This window comes from Eremothecium gossypii, chromosome I (genome assembly GCF_000091025.4).
Source record: "Eremothecium gossypii ATCC 10895 chromosome I, complete sequence".
NCBI classification, from domain to species: Eukaryota; Fungi; Ascomycota; class Saccharomycetes; order Saccharomycetales; family Saccharomycetaceae; genus Eremothecium; species Eremothecium gossypii.
The window spans coordinates 276,744-295,107 of NC_005782.2; the positions used below are offsets into that span (position 1 = coordinate 276,744).

General features: G+C 51.3%; 9 protein-coding genes and 2 non-coding genes across 11 annotated transcripts; 8 read left to right on the forward strand and 3 right to left on the reverse strand.

The window, feature by feature from the left end:
• Positions 1–107: 107 nt before the first annotated feature.
• DYS1 (deoxyhypusine synthase) lies at positions 108–1,256 on the forward strand (the record flags this gene model as incomplete). The annotated part of the gene is made up of 1 exon (NM_207859.1): positions 108–1,256. The coding sequence occupies one exon, from the start codon at positions 108–110 to the stop codon at positions 1,254–1,256; it is 1,149 nt and encodes a 382-aa protein (NP_982506.1).
• A 192-nt stretch (positions 1,257–1,448) lies between these two features.
• On the forward strand, positions 1,449–2,807 carry OMS1 (putative RNA methyltransferase; the record flags this gene model as incomplete). Its single annotated transcript, NM_207860.1, has 1 exon — positions 1,449–2,807. One exon carries the CDS (start codon positions 1,449–1,451, stop codon positions 2,805–2,807), a length of 1,359 nt encoding a protein of 452 aa, NP_982507.1.
• Positions 2,808–2,889: 82 nt separating this feature from the next.
• RRP4 (exosome non-catalytic core subunit RRP4) lies at positions 2,890–3,945 on the reverse strand (the record flags this gene model as incomplete). Its single annotated transcript, NM_207861.1, has 1 exon — positions 2,890–3,945. The coding sequence occupies one exon, from the start codon at positions 3,943–3,945 to the stop codon at positions 2,890–2,892; it is 1,056 nt and encodes a 351-aa protein (NP_982508.1).
• Positions 3,946–4,101: 156 nt separating this feature from the next.
• Positions 4,102–5,571, forward strand: TRM5 (tRNA (guanine) methyltransferase; the record flags this gene model as incomplete). Its single annotated transcript, NM_207862.1, has 1 exon — positions 4,102–5,571. One exon carries the CDS (start codon positions 4,102–4,104, stop codon positions 5,569–5,571), a length of 1,470 nt encoding a protein of 489 aa, NP_982509.1.
• A 501-nt stretch (positions 5,572–6,072) lies between these two features.
• Positions 6,073–6,807, forward strand: PCL5 (Pcl5p; the record flags this gene model as incomplete). Its single annotated transcript, NM_207863.1, has 1 exon — positions 6,073–6,807. One exon carries the CDS (start codon positions 6,073–6,075, stop codon positions 6,805–6,807), a length of 735 nt encoding a protein of 244 aa, NP_982510.1.
• An 89-nt stretch (positions 6,808–6,896) lies between these two features.
• On the reverse strand, positions 6,897–6,989 carry AGOS_t0006. Its single transcript is given in 2 exon segments — positions 6,897–6,932; positions 6,951–6,989. It is a non-coding gene; the product is annotated as a tRNA-Phe (tRNA).
• A 155-nt stretch (positions 6,990–7,144) lies between these two features.
• Positions 7,145–7,564, forward strand: FYV6 (Fyv6p; the record flags this gene model as incomplete). The annotated part of the gene is made up of 1 exon (NM_207864.1): positions 7,145–7,564. One exon carries the CDS (start codon positions 7,145–7,147, stop codon positions 7,562–7,564), a length of 420 nt encoding a protein of 139 aa, NP_982511.1.
• A 224-nt stretch (positions 7,565–7,788) lies between these two features.
• On the forward strand, positions 7,789–7,900 carry AGOS_t0007. Its single transcript has 2 exons — positions 7,789–7,826; positions 7,857–7,900. It is a non-coding gene; the product is annotated as a tRNA-Leu (tRNA).
• A 98-nt stretch (positions 7,901–7,998) lies between these two features.
• Positions 7,999–12,618, reverse strand: IRC20 (E3 ubiquitin-protein ligase IRC20; the record flags this gene model as incomplete). The annotated part of the gene is made up of 1 exon (NM_207865.2): positions 7,999–12,618. The coding sequence occupies one exon, from the start codon at positions 12,616–12,618 to the stop codon at positions 7,999–8,001; it is 4,620 nt and encodes a 1,539-aa protein (NP_982512.2).
• A 611-nt stretch (positions 12,619–13,229) lies between these two features.
• On the forward strand, positions 13,230–14,834 carry RCK2 (serine/threonine protein kinase RCK2; the record flags this gene model as incomplete). Its single annotated transcript, NM_207866.2, has 1 exon — positions 13,230–14,834. The coding sequence occupies one exon, from the start codon at positions 13,230–13,232 to the stop codon at positions 14,832–14,834; it is 1,605 nt and encodes a 534-aa protein (NP_982513.1).
• Positions 14,835–15,048: 214 nt separating this feature from the next.
• On the forward strand, positions 15,049–18,183 carry AGOS_AAL028W (AAL028Wp; the record flags this gene model as incomplete). Its single annotated transcript, NM_207867.2, has 1 exon — positions 15,049–18,183. One exon carries the CDS (start codon positions 15,049–15,051, stop codon positions 18,181–18,183), a length of 3,135 nt encoding a protein of 1,044 aa, NP_982514.2.
• Between the last annotated feature and the right edge of the window lie 181 nt (positions 18,184–18,364).

The following is an 18,364-nucleotide window of genomic DNA, read 5'->3' on the forward strand; positions in this document are numbered from 1 at the left end:
CTTCTGGAACACACTTAAAAGAACAAAAAAATTTTCTAGTTTGGGACTCTCATCAGTTGGTTATCATCACCGGTAGACAGAAGTTAAGCGCACTAGCGAACCGCAAGATGTCTAATAATGACGAGACAGTACTAGGCCATTTGGCAGACCATGTGTTCAAGCATTCTGGTCCAATCCCCGAGAGCTTTGTGGAAGTCAAGGGTATAGATTATTCCAAGCCCGATGCCATCGACATGCGCGCCTCGGACCTTATCAAGTCCATGAAAACCATGGGTTTCCAGGCGTCTTCGCTGGGTCAGGCATGTGATATAATCGACGAAATGCGCGCGTGGAGGGGGAAACACATTGATGAACTTGATGAATATTCGCGGAAGGGTAGCTTTGATGAGAACGGGTTCCAGAAGTCGACGATCTTCTTGGGTTACACTTCTAATTTGATATCCTCTGGGCTCCGCGAGACTTTGCGGTACCTGGTGCAGCACAACATGGTGAGCGCTATTGTAACTACGGCAGGTGGTGTTGAGGAGGACATCATAAAATGTCTCGCGCCAACTTATCTTGGCGAATTCACCCTAAAGGGGGCGGCCCTGCGGGACAAAGGTATGAACAGAATCGGAAATCTGCTAGTACCCAACAATAACTATTGCAAATTCGAGGAATGGATTGTGCCGATTCTAGATGCGATGTTGGCCGAGCAGGAAGCCTACGTAGCTCAACAGGGAAAGGACTGTCTAGGTGTGAATACCGATGTCGACAGCCCTATCTGGACGCCATCCAAGCTCTGTGACAGACTAGGGAAAGAAATCAACGACGAATCGAGTGTCCTATACTGGGCTCATAAAAATAAGATCCCTGTCTTTTGCCCTGCGATAACAGACGGCTCTATCGGCGACATGCTTTTCCTCCACACCTTCAGAGCTTCGCCCCAACAGCTACGGCTAGACCTTGTAGCTGATATCCGGAAGATCAATTCGATGTCGATGGAGGCCTCGCAGGCGGGAATGATAATCCTAGGCGGCGGCCTAATCAAACACCACATTGCCAACGCGTGTCTCATGAGAAACGGTGCGGACTATGCTGTTTATATTAACACCGGCCAGGAGTTTGACGGCTCGGATGCCGGTGCCAGACCTGACGAGGCTGTATCCTGGGGTAAGATCAAGGTAGAGGCTAAATCTGTGAAAGTTTACGCCGATGTCACTACTGTCTTTCCGCTGATCGTCGCAGCGACATTTGCCAATGGCAAAAAGAACTGAGCTGACCAGTTACTAAACATCTGTATAGAATATCATCTCTACATAGATAATTTTATATGTTAACTCTTCCTCCCTTTTAGCAGCGGAGGTCTATCTGTCAGCTGAGCAGTTTGATCGGCCAGGTATGAAAATTTGTTCGCTACTTCGATTCCTAATATACCAAGAATCATCCAGTAAGCCAGATATCCACCAATGCTCTCTGCAATCGCATCTGCAAGGCAAAGAATTGGTTCTCTTGCTCAGGGACCAGTGTTTGGTCGCTCTATTGCAGCTGTGCGCCACAAAGGTCATCTTCCACCGTTCGGCGCGAAGGTTAGCAGACCAAAGACTAAAGAAGAGCTACAAAAAGAGAGGCTAGAAGCTGCTCTGCGATCCCCAAATAAGCTGGTGCGGTGGGGTGCCTATTTTCAAACTGAAGAGTTTAATAAGGCCATGACGAAGTATCTGTTTGCCGTTTACGGCTTGTTTCTCATTTATGGTATCTACTATATGAAGAAGTTGTACACGAAGGAGAAAGAACGCGACGCACTAGAGGAGAAGGCTGCAGATGGGCATATAAATGAGTATGAAAGCTTGAGGCTCAAACAACTGCAGGGTAAACTACGTACTCGCGACGAAAGAAAGCTGGAACTGTACAATGCCCTAAAGGATAAGCATCCAGATTGGGACTCAGAAGACTATGATGGCGTTGAATTTGAGGTGGAGGATCTCAACAAGATCAATAGGCATATCCTGCCGGCTAGGGACACCACTGAATTTTATGACGAGAAGGCCGAAGAGTACGACCGCAGTGTGAGAATGGAAGAAATGGCCATTCGGATGGGCAAACGGCGCAAGTGGCTGATGAAGCACTGCGAGGGCGATGTGCTAGAAGTTGCATCTGGTACTGGTAGGAATATAGATTACCTAGACTTGAGCAAAATCGACACAATCACCTTTCTGGATGCGTCTAAGAATATGATGAAGATCGCCAATAAGAAGTTCAGAGAAAAATACCCACACTTCAAACAAGCTGCATTCGTAGTTGGAAAAGCAGAAGATTTAGTGGACCTGGCGACTGGGCATTCGCCTCAGCAACAGAATCTGGAATTGGTCAACTCTCCTGAGCAGGTGATCCCGGAGTCCAAGCCCAAGGTTAAATACGATACCATCATCGAAGCCTTCGGTCTGTGCTCTCACCATGATCCTGTACGGGCATTGAAAAACTTTGCGAAATTGCTAAAGCCTGGCGGAAGAATAGTTCTGCTTGAGCATGGCAGAGGGACCTATGACGTTGTGAACAAGATTCTAGACAAGAGAGCCGAGCACCGTCTCGAGACCTGGGGCTGCAGATGGAACTTGGATATTGGCGAAATTCTAGATGACTCTGATCTAGAAATCGTCACCGAAAAAAGAACACATCTCGGAACCACTTGGTGCATTGTGGCCAAACGCAAAGGGGATATGCCGAAGAAGGAAGAGATAGGTTTCCTCGAGAAATACATCAGGCCTAGCCTTCGTTCGAGTATGCCCCCAGCCGATGACAAGCCGAGAGAGAGCACGAAGAACTGACATGTTCTTCCCCGTATAAATCGATTATATACATAAGCATGTAAATAGATATCACAAATACTACACATAGAGTAGCCAACAGCTATGCGTTGCCTCTCATTTTTTCACCATTTATAACATCTTGCCCAATTGCATCCATGGTCTCAGTCTCAATCAAGGAGCCCACATTGCCATATGCCATGCTGGCTTCGTATGACGCCACGATGCGGGCCTCCGTAATGCCGATCTCGCAATGCGCGAGAATTTTAATGACATTGGCATATCTAGATATCGTGTTCCGGATATTCGACGGGATAGGATCGTTCTTGTCGGAATAAATCTCCCATGATGATTCCTCTTCCAGCCTCGTAATGGAGACAGAGTTGGCGCCGGGCTTGTATTCTCCAGAGGCTACACCAGCCAGCGTGTTAGCGGCCTTGCCACTAACTGTAGAACCGTGGTGGTTATTTGAAAGATCGATATCGGAGGTTTTCCGGAGCCACACAAACCCGTTAACGCCCAAGATAACCGTCACATTGCCCGGAAGGTTGTGTGTGTGGTTCTTGCTCCGAACGATCAGCGAGCTAGGTACCCGGACGAACATGCCGTTGCGCAGCTTCCCATACTTCAGCGACCGTGTGTGTAGCGCAGAGCTTCCGTCCTGGAATAGCGACTGCACCTCTGCGTTCAGCAGATCGCCCTCTTTCAGAAAGCTGCGCATCTGCAGCTCATCGCTCTCAGACTTCCGCCGCAGCACGCCGCCGGGCAGGTTCACAGAACCCAGCATGAGCACTGCGTGCTGCTTTCCGCCAATATCCACCTTCCATCGTTTGTTGCCGACCTCCACGATCCTGCCGACAATGTGGTCGCCCGTCTCTGGCGTGTACCGCCCGCGCCAAGGAATCACCGACAGGAGTCGGTTCACCCTGGAAACGGTGCCCGCCACCGACGAGTACGTTTTGTTCTCCAGGAAGTATGTGCCGTGGCCTCGCATCCACACAGGATCATCTGTAATCAGCTCTCCTGGCGTCATAATCACCGACGAATCCGCTCCTTCCATCTCCACGTCCAAATCAAACTCTTCTTCCTCATCGTCCAGGTACTGGCTCCGATGGAACTGAAACCCACGCCGCTTGCGGATCGTTATTACCTCGCTCATTACTGCTGAGACGACACGTTTCAGAACTTCAGAGGCTCGCTAGGCCAGGCGAAACAGTGTTGAGGATAGCGCTTTGTTACTTCTTGAAGTCATCGCCGAAAATTTTCAGCCAAATTATGATGAACTATAGCAAAAGCACTTGCACAAGACAAGTCTATGCAAAGGCTGGTCAAGAACTTCAGCAAAATGGCTCTTCCCGCACGATATCTGCCCCCGGTTCACCGGGGTATTACACAACTTGACAAATCTGTGTTCACGAGATCCATTCCTTTGGTCGTTGTAAGCTTCCCAGACCCCCGCAACATCTCAGTGTTCTCTAAACGTTTCAAAGATGAGATCCTACGTGTTCCACGCGTTCCGCATGTCGTCAGACTGGTGGACAGCCCCGCGCGCGTGGACGGGCTGCCCCCGCTCAAGAAGCAGATGGTAGCGAACGACAATCACGTGGCCAAGGGCGTGCTACTCAAAGACTCGGTCCATCGCGTGGAAGACGTGAAGCAGCAGCTGTCGGCGGACGCTCAGGCCTTCCTCGATGAGTGTGGCGCCGCAGTGCGCGACTACAACTACACGCTGGACTACGAATTCTACCACGCAGATGAAATCCTGCGCTCGGTGCTGCCAGAAGAGTTCCTGGACGAGGTGCCCTCGGGGTTCACGGCCACCGGGCACGTGGCGCACGTGAACCTGCGAACGGAGCTCAAGCCGTATGGCTCGCTCATTGGCCAGGTGATCCTGGACAAGAACCGCCAGATCGAAACGGTCGTCGACAAGGTGGACGCGATCGCATCACAGTTCCGCACGTTCCAGATGAACGTGCTGGCCGGCCGTCCGGACCTCGTGGTCTCGCAGCGCGAGTCCAACTGCACCTTCACGTTCGACTTCAGCAAGGTGTACTGGAACTCGCGCCTGCACACCGAGCACGAACGTCTGGTCCGCCTGTTCGAGCCGGGCCAGCTTGTTGCAGACGTGTTCGCGGGCGTAGGGCCGTTCGCGATCCCCGCAGCCAAAAAGGAAGTCCTTGTGCTGGCAAACGATCTCAATCCTGAGTCATTCCGCTATCTGCGCGATAACATAGCCGCCAACAAGGTGGACGGCTTTGTGCGCCCGAAAAACCTGGACGGGCGCGAGTTTATCAGAAGCTCGCCCGCTTTGCTCCGCGATTGGACGGCACAAACAGGAGGATCTGTGACGGTTGCGCCCGCGCGCCGCCGCCGCGGCGCCCCCCCGGCGCCACCGCGCATCGTCACGCTCCCTCGCTATTTCCACCACTACGTCATGAACCTGCCCGACAGCGCGCTTTCCTTTCTCAACGAATTCGCCGGGCTGTACTCGCGCCACGGCATCTCCGAGGACGCCGCTGCCGACCCAGCATTCGTGCTGCCCTACATCCACTGTCACTGTTTCGAGAAATACAGCCCCGACGAGCCCGAGCCCGCGCCAGCAGACCTGCACGCCCGCATACACCGCCGTGTGCTCGAGATAATGCACACCAGCGCAGACATCCTGCCGATGACTGCGCTGTCGTTCCACCTCGTGCGCAAAGTGGCACCTACGAAGCCCATGTTCTGCGTGACATTCCAGCTACCCCAGAGCATAGCCTTCAGCCCCCTAGCAACCACTACATAGAACATTACTCATTATTCGCCGCACTCGGTCGCACGTTCCGTCCGCGGGACTGTGAGTCACAACTTATCGCGGACGCGGGAGCAGAAAAGAGTAATACGCCCGGCTGCGCTATAAAAGTTTGTAGACTGCACCTACTGCTGCCCACATATTACAGTGTCTAATAAGGTCTGGTAGTCCTATTGCGGGTATTGCAAGTAGAGCTGCACGAGCCCGCAACGTCCTCGGAAGCCGGCGCCTTATTTCATTTTCAGTTTTTCGCCTCTGGTTCGGCGTGAGGTGGAATTTTCTTGCGGGTTCAGCGAAGAGAAGAGAAGCAGCGAAGAGTTCAACACATAACGCGGCTGCCTGACGCTGACGGAGATTGGAATTTGATCGATTGCATTGGTATTTTTGGGTCTTGGTATTACGCGATGTTCTGCATCTGGTGACGGGTGTGGTGAAGAAGCGGGTCTGGAAGTGTCGGTACAAAGTACCCCAGTGCACTCAAATTTAGTAAGAAGAATGCAGGAAGAAGGCTTCAGAGAACTGCCGGGGCTGACAGCGGCGCCGCTGCCGCCATCGCCCGGCGTGGGGAATGGGGGCGGCGCGCGAGGGGCAGTAGATGGCGCGCGGAAGTCGCCCACGCGGCTGATGCAGGTCATCGCAACGCTGCTGGCAGCGCTGACGTTCAATTACTCGAATCAGCGCATCAACAACTCGAAGCACTCGCTGCTGCAATTTCTGGCGGAGATCGTGCGGCGCAGCAAGAGCTCGCGCGGCGTGACGGTTCTGGCGACGTACTATTTCCACCGCTTGTACCAGTACCGGCTGAAGAGCCTGCCGCTTGCGCAGGTGCCGGAGTTTGCACGGTCATCGAAGCGCATGTTCCTGTGCAGTCTGATCCTGGCGCACAAGTTCACACAGGACTCGACGTTCTCCATGAAGGCGTGGTCCACCATCACGGGCCTGCCTCCGAAGGACATTTCGACGATGGAGCGGTGGGCACTAAACCAGCTGCAGTACCGCCTGTACGTGTCGGCGGAAGACCTGGACCGCTGGACCGAGGACGTGCTGTTCATGAACTGCCGGTCCGAGCCAGTTCATTTGCATTCGGGCGAGTGTTGCAAAAGTGCCCGCGATCCTGGGGATGTGCATTCGGGCGAGTGCTCCAAGCGCGCCCGCGACTCAGATGAGGCAGATCCGAGGCAAGACTCACCTTGGGACTGTGTCAAAAGGTTACATAGATGTGTTACTTGATATATATATATCACAAGAGCGCTTTCCACTGCTGGCCATTAGGTAGGCAATGCCAGTTCCTACCCGGTGGGTGACGTGAGCAAAAAATATGCGAATTCTGTGGATCGAACACAGGACCTCCAGATTACGATTGACCGAAGTTTCTCTTCAGTCTGGCGCTCTCCCAACTGAGCTAAATCCGCAAGCTGACAAAATTAGGCTCGCGTGCTGTACTTATACTTCCGGTTGTCTCTTTTCTTGCTGGAAACGCACATCTTTGAACAGTCGCAGAAGGTGAGCGCGCTAACACGCACAGCAGCACTGTACATAGACCACTCCACCTAGACTAGCTGCAGGGATGGATCCACTGGACGTGGAAGATGAAGTGGACGAGTCTGATACAACCAGTTTGCAAGCTCAACTGCGGCAAAACGCCATTCGCAAACAAGAACAGTTCCAGCAAGAGATACAAGAGCGCAATTCAATGGTGAATCGCATGAGTGCAGAGGCCCTGCAGTATTTCAACCAGCTTCACAAGGCGGAATGTTCGAAGAAGGAAGAGCTGCAGACCTATATAGACGAAAATTTGAAGGTATTTGAGAAGAAGCAGAAGAGGGCCCAGGCTCCGACCAAAAATAATGAGCGATCTAGCTCGACCCACGCTGCCTTGGAGGAACACAAGGCGGCGTCTGTAACTAAAAAGAAGCTGGGTATCGTGAAGAAAGGTGCGCCTCGTAAGACCAAAATACGTTTACCAGTGCGCAAGTCTCCCAACTAGCGTGCTTGGTTGCTTGTAAAACTGATTGTGCAGTTCTTAGATATCCTAGATCACAGGTTTGTACATTCATTAGTACTGAATGTGCGTGTATAATTACGAAATAGAAATCCCTTCTTATATCTAATGCACGACTTGATACTATTTTGGGATGTCAAAGCAGAAGAGCTATCACGTGCGCAAAGCGGTGAGTATTAACAGAGATAGCGTTAGATCTATCAAGTTCTGGTTGTGTGGCCGAGCGGTCTAAGGCGCCTGATTCAAGTGTATGCTTACAGTTGCTCACAACTGAACACTCAGGTATCGTAAGATGCAGGAGTTCGAATCTCCTCGCAACCATTATTTTTGATGATTTTTTGTCATCTGATTGCCCTACACTGATGAGCCGAGACATCCAGTATGTCGTAATCTATCCTATTAGTGTTGGATATCGTTGTCTATTTCTGGAAGAGGCAGTGCCACAAGTGTTCCTCAGACACTGCTTCGTCTCCAGCTTGGTTAATATTATATGCATTTTCGGCTTCTGATTCAGGATCACTCAAAGTGTCTTCGTCAGATACCACTCTCAAACCGCCTCCTTGTTGCCTTGTACCTTTAGTGCTATCACCCTTGTTTTTTTCCAAAATCGACTTGTACCGCAAGATGCTGTGTTCCACAGTGTTGAGAAGCATGAAGTGCCATACGTAAGTCTCACTGGTTTGTCCGATTCTGTGTATTCTGTTGATGGCCTGAAACTCCGTACTGTTATTTACAATAGGCTCTAACAGGAACACATGCGTGGCATTGATTAGCGTTAGGCCCGACGCCTGTCGCTTTGTATCGAGGAGTAGACAGGTAATTTCGGGGTCTGCTTTGAAGGTTTCAACAACCTTCGCAAAGTTCCGTACATTTTTGGTAGTGGTGAGAAACTTGATAGAATTTTGCTTAAGGACATGGGCAACTATCTCTAGCAACTCAGCATATTGAGAGTATATGACAATTTGTAATGCAGGGGAAGTCGGGTTCGTTTCATGCTGTAACCTGAGGTATTTTAGTAGTTTGATAACGAAGTCAATCTTTGATCCGTAGTTGACGCTCGTTTCAAGCTGGCGAATTCTATCCAAGTATGGGCAAACCTCGTACTTGTTTAAGTAGATGGGATCATTTTCTATGGATTGGACTGCTTGCGAGATTACTTCCTGGGAAGGTGTTGGGCGTGAATCTGCGTCTGCAACGAGAACATGCTTCAGCTCAGTCTCTTCTTCGCGAAACTTGAAGCTGTAAAGTTCTGATGATTTGGTTTGTGTTTTACACAACGGGCACGATTGTTTGGTTTCTAACCAGCTGCTGATGCATTCTTGACAGAAAAAGTGCCCGCAACCAATAATAGCACCATCGCAAATATCGCACAGGCATATCGTACAATTAAATCGCTTGTTATCCTTTAGTGCCTGCTCCAATTTGGTCAAATTTTGCAAGTACTTTAACCTGGATTGTAAGGTGCTTATCTTTTGAATATTTTTCAGGTACATGCTATCCCCCCTAGTGTTTCTTAGAATAGTTGCTCTGACGCTTGGTTCTAGTTGGATGATGGATACCAAAGAATCTGATATCTTTTGAAGGTTGCTGAAATATGCTGTTTTCGCGTTGTATATGGAGTTGAAGCGTTTAAGGATTTCGCGCATTTGGTGGTTTTCCTTTTTGATTATCTGAGGCTGAGACTGAAAGCTCAGTAAGTAACTCTCAAAACTCTCGGTCTTGGCTTCTCCATCAACGGTAAGGCCCATGACAATGGAAACATTTTTTAAATCTGCAAATATTTGCTTCAAAGGCGTGCCTCCAACAAACTGCACTTGTTTCAGAAGTTCCCTGTGGTAGTCGGAGGTAACATCCTTTACCAAGCTGGAAACTTTTGGTATGCGAACCTCCTCATCACTAGTGATTATCTCATCTCTGTTGGAAAGAATGCGTTCTAAACAGTCTAACAGGGCGAATATCTTGTCTTGGTCATTAATAGAGTTCTCATAGTCTTGCGCCTTGGCTTCTGCGTCATTATCATCGTATTCGTGATTTATAGGTTTCATACACACTTCCTCAAGTTCCTTTAATAAACCGTTAAATTGCGCAATACCTTGGTTCATTCTTTGAAAAATATCTGCCATCGTTTTGTAACAAGACGCAACAGTCATGTTGGAAGATAAATCTTCTTGTTGGAATTCAATATGACGCAGTTGCGTCTTGTCAGCGACCCTTTTACTGTTTAGGTATTTTCGGACCAGCTGGATCTCATCTTCTACCTTTCCTGCACTCGCTACAAGGATTTGCTTTCTCAGCTTCTCGGCAATATCGTAATAGCTGTGCTCAAGTTCTTGAATCTCGGTTATTTCGTGTAGTTCAGCAGCTGAATAAATATCTGTATATTGTTGTTTTGCTTCAGCCTGCCCCAATTGATCGAGTTTCTCGTTATCTTCATCAACTTTCTCAAGCTTTTTGCTACCCATGAAATAATACGCTGTTGCAATAAAAAAAGTACATTGGTGAAGAAAATCCATATAAATCCTAATCTTGTTCTTCTTCTTCGATCCAACTTCATCCGCTGCCTTATTATTCCTTTGCGCCTGCCCCGTAACAGATGTAGCATACGGATCGCTAATCCCGAGGTTTGTTTTGAAGTCTGTGATCAGTTGGTTCTCCACATCTTTGAGAATTCTAATAGCCTCCGATGGCAGTTCCTCCAATTCCATTCGCACCTGGGCAGACTGTATCTTTAGAGAGTAATTTTCCACACACAAAGAGTCAATCTTGTCTTGAACATCGTCAATCATATACTTCAGTACATCGTTCATGTTTGGTAGATTCACTGAGCTTTTGAGTGCGCCTTTTCCTAGCGCCGAAAGGTTCCCCGCTTCATTCGATGAGAAGCCTAGAACTGACATCATGGCGTGGCAGCATGTCTTCCGCAACTGTGACAACCAATAATTCAAGACTGCGGGGCCTAGATAACAGGGCCCTTGCCCGTCTGAGTCATAGCCTGAAGCCTCCAAGAAGGATTTCCATAGGTTAACATAATTATCACGCTCTATCGGTGAGAATTGAAGTTGGATTAAGTAATGATGCTGCTTTGGGATTTTAATCTGATATTCGACATCATTCTTTGTATGACGGATACAAAGGTTGAAACGTGGGATGATATCAAGAAGTTCTCTTGCGGTGAAAGTCACACCGTTGACACGTTGGAGCTTGCGAATTTGTGCGGGATCTAGATGCATCCGATTGTTGCCCAGTTTCCTGGTATTCTGGCAGACTGTGTCGATATACTTTGGAGAATCCTGGAAGGGATGCAGCTGCAAGTAGGAGAATACAACCTTGAAGTCCGCTAGTGAATGAATAGGTGTACCCGAAACACCCCATGTGTGAATACGCTGCAGGAGGTTGGTGCATCGGGCCGCATTCGTGCTTTCACTGCCCAGCATTTGCACTTCATCGAGTATGATTCTGAAAAATTGCATTAAAGAGAGTGGCGATGAATAATCATATTTAGGGGACTTGTGACGTCTAGATCTCATGGTGGTCGAGTACTCGGCATAGTGCACTTCCGCAGAAACTGTCGCATATGATGTGATGATGACGTCGTATTCTGAGAGCGTAGCAACAAGCTCCGATATGTTCTCTGTATTAAACTCTTCCTTGATATTAGCAAATCCACGGTAGTGATATGCTTTAAGGGAGCCGTCGACGTGCTTCGCTATCTCGTCTAGCCATTGCTGCACGATCACCTGCGGACATACGATAAGATTGGTCTTGACTCGTCTCATCCGCTTCCCAGTCGACACCACCTCATACACTTGTTCCTCCACAGGATCCATGGCGCGGGGACGCAGCAACAGCAAGGCAAGAACCTCCACCGTTTTGCCGAGCCCCATTTCTTCCGACAGCATCCCCTTTGCGTGTATCTCGTCTCTCAGATATGCCTGATACAGTAGTAGCACATCTGCCTCAGTTATGACATAACCGCTGAGCTTGTTCCAGAACCAATCACCACTCAGTTTGTGGTAGCCGTACGAAATTTGCTCATTGAGAAACGACAGCAGCTCCTCATCGCTCCTGCCGTAAGTCTTCTTGACGGTCTCCTTCTCCAACATCCACTGCACCGATTCCTGCTGAAAGGGGAGTAGCTCCACCTTGAGCTGTGGCACGTGAGCGAGATCGCCGCTGCCGGTCAGCGTTTGCCGTGTGTACCGCGCGACCTGGTGCAGAAACTGGTGCTGGACATACGTGCGCGGGACTTCCAGCTTACTGGAGTGGTACTGGTCGCTCCCGTAAAGCATGTCCAGGAGCTCGTTCGTGTCCGTGGAAAAATGATTCACGGAGTTGCGAAGGCACCATAGCGATACCTGCATGACCAAGCACCAGTCCCCGGACTTGTTCCACTGGAGCTCACACACACATACCTCCACGTCCTGGTACGCCGCGGGCAGCCGCACGGCCGCCCGCTGCCCCCGCCGCCGCCGCCGCTTCTCCGGCCGCGCCGCCGCGGCCTTGGCAGCCCACTGCTCGCGCCGCAGCTCGTATTCAAAGCACTTGAGCGAGATCGCCTCCAGGAGCGCCTCCTGCGCCTCTGCCAGCGGCGCCAGCGTGCAGCGCAGCTCCAAGCCCTGCTGCCGCGCCGCCAGAAGTCGCTCGCGGCGCTCGGTTCGCACGTAGTCCACGACGACATCTTCCGCCGTATAAGCGTCAGCGGGCCTCTCGGCGCCACACCACACACGAAACTCGGCCAGCGGCACCTCGCACTCCGCCTCCCGCCGCAGCCTCCGTCCCCCGCGCTCTGGCGCGGGCCCCGGGCCCGGCGGCAGCTGCTGTGCGGTTACCTGCCCCCGCCCCACTGCGACCGCGAAGTGCGCCGCCCGCTGCGCCGCCCCTGCCGCCCGCCCCGTATGCTGCCCGCGCCCCGCCCCCGCTGTAGCACCTTCTTGGCGCACATCTGCAACTGCTTTGCCCATGTCAGCCGCAGCCATTCTCTTTCTGAGCCTCCCGTCGTCTTTCAAAGAGAAAGCTTTTTCGCATCTTGCATTTCCCATTACTTGACTTGAAATCCCCGCCAAGAGCTCAAACCGCTCCTGATTCCCACGCCGCTGCGGCAGGTCGAAAACCGACACCGGGGAAGCATGGCCGTCCCTCTGGCCCTCGGCCAACGTCTACTCTTTGCTTCATATCTCGAAATGCTAGCGACTATCAGCTCGATGAGGCACTTTTCTTTTCTAATTATTTTTTCTAGTATAAATCCCATATTCTACCAGGTGTCTATTCGTCTTAACCACACTGTTAAACAGCCAGAATCTCGTCTTTACGTGAGGATACTCTGCTTTGTTGCTAGCCGCAGGTACTTTAAGGGACGACCAGGGTGTTTTGCTGACATTGGAGTGTTTGGACTAGCAGGAAAGTAACGGCGAATCGAGAATAAGGTGTGGCGGCGATACCCCAGTTTGCGGCGATGATCAAGGTATGTTGGAATGGCAGATGCTGACAGGCAGCAGGTATTAACGGGACACAGCAATTCAAAAACCTTTTACGGCGGAAAGTGAAGGGAACTGCAGGCAACACAGATGGCGGAGGGCCTGCAGCGGGCTCGACGCAGACGGTCAACATGGGCGAGAGCCGCATCGAGCATGTGGAGAGCGTGAACACCGTTATGCCGGTGGACAGCCCGCACAGCGAGGATATCGTGCTGAACATCTCGCTGCGGCAGGCGGAGGCCGAGCCGGAGGGCGGCGCGGCGGGCGCGCGGCGGACAGAGGAGCGCGGGCCGGCGGTTGCGGAACAGGCGGCGGGCGCGGAGCCGGCGGGGGCCCGCAGCGGCGGGTTGGAGAGCGAGGAGTCGCTGTCGGAGGAGGAAGACGAGGAGGAAGACGAAGACGAGGAGCCGGAGGGCGTGTTTCCGGAGCAGTCGGAGCTTGCGGGGTACAAGCTCCTGGGCAAGATCGGCGAGGGGGCGTTCTCCGAGGTGTATCGCGCGGTGCCGCTGAAGGACGGCCCGAACGCGTACCTGTCGAGCCGCTACAAACAGGTGGCCGTCAAGGTGATCAGCAAAAAGCGCCTATCTACGACTGCGAGCACGACGGGGAGGCGCCGCGACAAGCGGGAGGAGGCCGGCGAAAACAAGGCGACATCGCGAGAGCAGGTCCTGAAGGAGATCACCATCCACAAGGCGGTGTCCTCGGGCGAAAACATTGTGACGTTTATCGACTTCCAGGAGACCGAGTCATACTACTTCATAGTCCAGGAGCTGCTTGCCGGGGGGGAGATTTTTGGAGAAATCGTGCGACTCACTTATTTTTCGGAGGACCTTTCTAGACATGTAATCAGGCAGCTGGCACTCGCGGTAAAACACATGCACTCGCTTGGCATTGTCCACCGGGATATCAAGCCAGAAAACTTGCTGTTCTCCCCAATTGATTTTATACCCAGCAAGCGCCAGCAGCTGAGACAGTCGGACGACCCAAAGACAAAACAAGACGAGGGCCTGTTCCGACCTGGCATCGGGGGCGGCGGGATCGGTGTGATAAAGCTCGCAGACTTCGGACTCTCGAAGCAAATTTATGCTACCAACACCACGACGCCGTGCGGGACTGTCGGGTACACCGCGCCCGAGGTGGTGAAGGACGAACGCTACTCCATGAAGGTCGACATGTGGGGGATCGGCTGCGTCCTATACACCGTGTTGTGCGGCTTCCCGCCTTTTTACGACGAAAAGATCGACGTCCTGACAGAGTTGATCTCAAAAGGCCAGTACACGTTCCTGCGCCCGTGGTGGGACGAGATCTCCCCCGGCGCCAAGAACGCCGTGCGCCGCTTGCTCGAGGTCGATCCGGACAAGCGCTACGATATCGACGAGTTTCTCGCAGACCCCTGGTTGAACTCGTATGACTGCAACGTGCTCCGCCCGCTGGTGCCTCTAGATCGCCGCAAGCGGCACGCCCACAACCACTCCCACAAGCCCTACAAAAAGGACTCCACGCTGATCTACTCCCCGGCAGCGGTCGCCATGCGCGACGCCCTCGATATCTCCAACGCAGTCCAGCGTGAGGAGGAGGCCAAGCACATGACGCCTGGCGGCCACCAGCTGGGCGCCCTGCGCGAGGACGAGGAGGAATCCGCTGCCGCATTCGGCGATCTGGACCACAACATGTTCCAGCTGCGCCTCAACAGCAGCACCATCCTCAAGCGCCGGAACCAGAAGAAGCCCGCCCAAGAGGGCATCGGCGTGAACATCCCAATGACCGTGGAAGAGATTTAGCACTAGTCTATCACGTGGTAATATATCACGACGTACGGATAACTTACGCGTTTCTTTTTCAGGTCATCTCGGCGGTGGAATATATAACGATTATGAAAAATTTTCACTCATCTCATCTCTTTGTAACTTATTTCATTTCATATTTTGTTTTATGTTTATTCCTGTTAGTCGTAGTGCTTCCTGAAGACTCCACAGAGATACTAGCGAGAGAACAATGTCTGATTCTGCGCAGTCTATCAAGGTTCTAGGTGAATTGTTCGAGAAGTTGTCTGTGGCTACTGCTGAGAACAGAGAAGCGACCGCCACGGAAATTGCTTCGTTCTTGAACGGGAACATCATCGAGCATGACGTGCCAGAGGAGTTCTTCAAGAACCTCACCAAGGCGGTGAAGGACAAGAAGACCGCGGCTGCGGCTTTGGAGACAATTGCCCACATTGCCAACGAGAACAACCTGTCTCCATCCGTGGAGCCATACATCGTGGATCTAGTTCCAGAGGTGTGCGTCAAGACCGGTGACAAGGACAAGGATGTGCAGTCTATTGCCTCCGAGACCTTGCTTGCCATTGTCAAGGCGATCGACCCTGTGGCCATCAAGGTCATTCTTCCACATTTGACCAAGTCGCTAGTTACGACCAACAAGTGGCAGGAGAAGGTGTCCGTCTTGGCGGCCATCTCTGCATTGGTCGACGCGGCTAAGACCCAGGTTGCTTTGAGAATGCCTGAATTGATCCCAGTCTTGTCTGAGGCCATGTGGGACACCAAGAAGGAGGTCAAGCACGCCGCCACTGCCACCATGACCAAGGCTACCGAGACTGTCGACAACAAGGATATCGAGCGTTTCATTCCTGAGTTGATCCAGTGTATTGCCGACCCATCCCAGGTCTCCGAGACCGTGCATTTGTTGGGTGCCACCACCTTCGTTGCTGAGGTCACTCCAGCTACTCTATCCATCATGGTTCCATTGTTGAACAGAGGTTTGGCTGAGAGAGAGACTTCCATCAAGCGTAAGGCTGCCGTCATCATCGACAACATGTGTAAGTTGGTCGAAGACCCACAGGTTGTTGCTCCTTTCTTGGAGAAGTTGTTGCCAGGTTTGAAGAACAACTTCGCCACCATTGCTGACCCTGAGGCCCGTGAGGTTACCTTGAGAGGTTTGAAGACCTTGAGAAGAGTCGGTAACGTCAGCGACGACGACACTTTGCCAGAGGTGTCTCACGCTGGTGACATCGTCACCACCAGAGGTGTCTTGGATGAGTTGACCAAGGATACCCCAATTGCTCCAAGATTTGCGCCTGTGGTGAACTACATTGCCGCCATTGCTGCAGACTTGATCGACGAGAGAATCATCGACCAGCAGGCTTGGTTCACGCACGTCACTCCATACATGACCGTTTTCTTCCACGAGAAGCAGTCCAAGGAGATTATTGACGACTTCAGAAAGAGAGCCGTTGACAACATTCCAGTCGGTCCAAACTTCGACGACGAGGAGGACGAGGGTGAGGACTTGTGTAACTGTGAGTTCTCCTTGGCCTACGGTGCTAAGATCTTGTTGAACAAGACTCAGTTGAGATTGAAGAGAGCCAGAAGATATGGTCTATGTGGTCCTAACGGTGCTGGTAAGTCTACCTTGATGAGAGCTATCGCCAACGGTCAGGTTGACGGTTTCCCAACTCAAGATGAGTGTAGAACTGTCTACGTCGAGCACGACATTGACGGTACTCAGGCCGACACCTCTGTCTTGGACTTCGTTTTCCAGGGTGACGTTGGCACCAGGGAGGTCATCACCGAGAAGTTGAGAGAGTTCGGTTTCTCCGACGAGATGATCGCCATGCCAATCATGTCCTTGTCTGGTGGTTGGAAGATGAAGTTGGCTTTGGCCAGAGCTGTGTTGAAGAACGCCGACATCTTGTTGTTGGACGAGCCAACTAACCATTTGGACACTGTTAACGTCGCTTGGTTGGTGAACTACTTGAACACCTGTGGTATCACTTCCATCATTGTGTCCCACGACTCTGGCTTCTTGGACAATGTCTGCCAGTACATCATCCACTATGAAGGTTTGAAGTTGAGAAAGTACAAGGGTAACTTGTCTGAGTTCGTCAAGAAGTGCCCAACTGCTAAGTCTTACTACGAGTTGGGTGCCTCCGACTTGGAGTTCAAGTTCCCAGAGCCAGGTTTCCTAGAGGGTGTCAAGACCAAGCAGAAGGCTATTGTCAAGGTCTCTAACATGTCCTTCCAGTACCCAGGTACCTCCAAGCCACAAATCGCCGACATTAACTTCCAGTGCTCGCTTTCTTCCAGAATTGCCGTCATTGGTCCAAACGGTGCCGGTAAGTCTACGTTGATCAACGTTTTGACTGGTGAGCTATTGCCAACTACTGGTGAGGTTTACACCCACGAGAACTGTAGAATTGCCTACATCAAGCAGCATGCCTTTGCTCACATTGAGAACCACTTGGACAAGACCCCATCTGAGTACATTCAGTGGAGATTCCAGACCGGTGAGGACAGAGAGACCATGGACAGAGCTAACAGACAGATCAACGAGAGCGATGCTGAGTCCATGAACAAGATCTTCAAGATCGACGGTACTCCAAGAAGAATTGCTGGCATCCACTCCAGAAGAAAGTTCAAGAACACCTACGAGTATGAATGTTCTTTCTTGTTGGGTGAGAACATTGGCATGAAGTCTGAGAGATGGGTTCCAATGATGTCCGTCGACAACGCTTGGTTGCCAAGAGGTGAGTTGATCGAGTCTCACTCCAAGATGGTTGCTGAAGTTGACATGAAGGAGGCTTTGGCTTCCGGTCAGTTCAGACCATTGACCAGAAAGGAGATTGAGGAGCACTGTGCCATGTTGGGCTTGGAGGCCGAGTTGGTTTCCCACTCTAGAATCAGAGGTCTATCTGGTGGTCAGAAGGTTAAGTTGGTCTTGGCTGCTTGTACGTGGCAGAGACCTCACTTGATCGTCTTGGATGAGCCTACCAACTATTTGGACAGAGACTCTCTAGGTGCTTTGTCCAAGGCTTTGAAGGCGTTCGAGGGTGGTGTTATCATCATCACTCACTCTGCTGAGTTCACCAAGGACTTGACTGAGGAAGTCTGGGCTGTCAAGGACGGTATCATGACTCCTTCTGGCCACAACTGGGTCAGCGGTCAGGGTTCCGGTCCAAGACTAGAGAAGAAGGAGGACGAGGGCGACAAGTTCGATGCTATGGGTAACAAGATTGCTACCGGTAACAAGAAGAAGAAGTTGTCTTCCGCCGAGTTGAGAAAGAAGAAGAAGGAGAGAATGAAGAAGAAGAAGGAGTTGGGTGACGCTTATGTTTCTTCTGACGATGAATTTTAAGCTGGTTCTTCTTTCTGCCATTTAATTCTAGACTTGTTTTCTATTTAATATCACTGTATCCTGTAGCGTTTGTATACATTCCGTAATAGAAGGTCCGATACTTTACTTTCATATCAGTCGCAGTTTGCCACTTGAGGGGAGATCGACGCTAAAGCAGGCTGCGTCGTGACGAGGTGTCTGA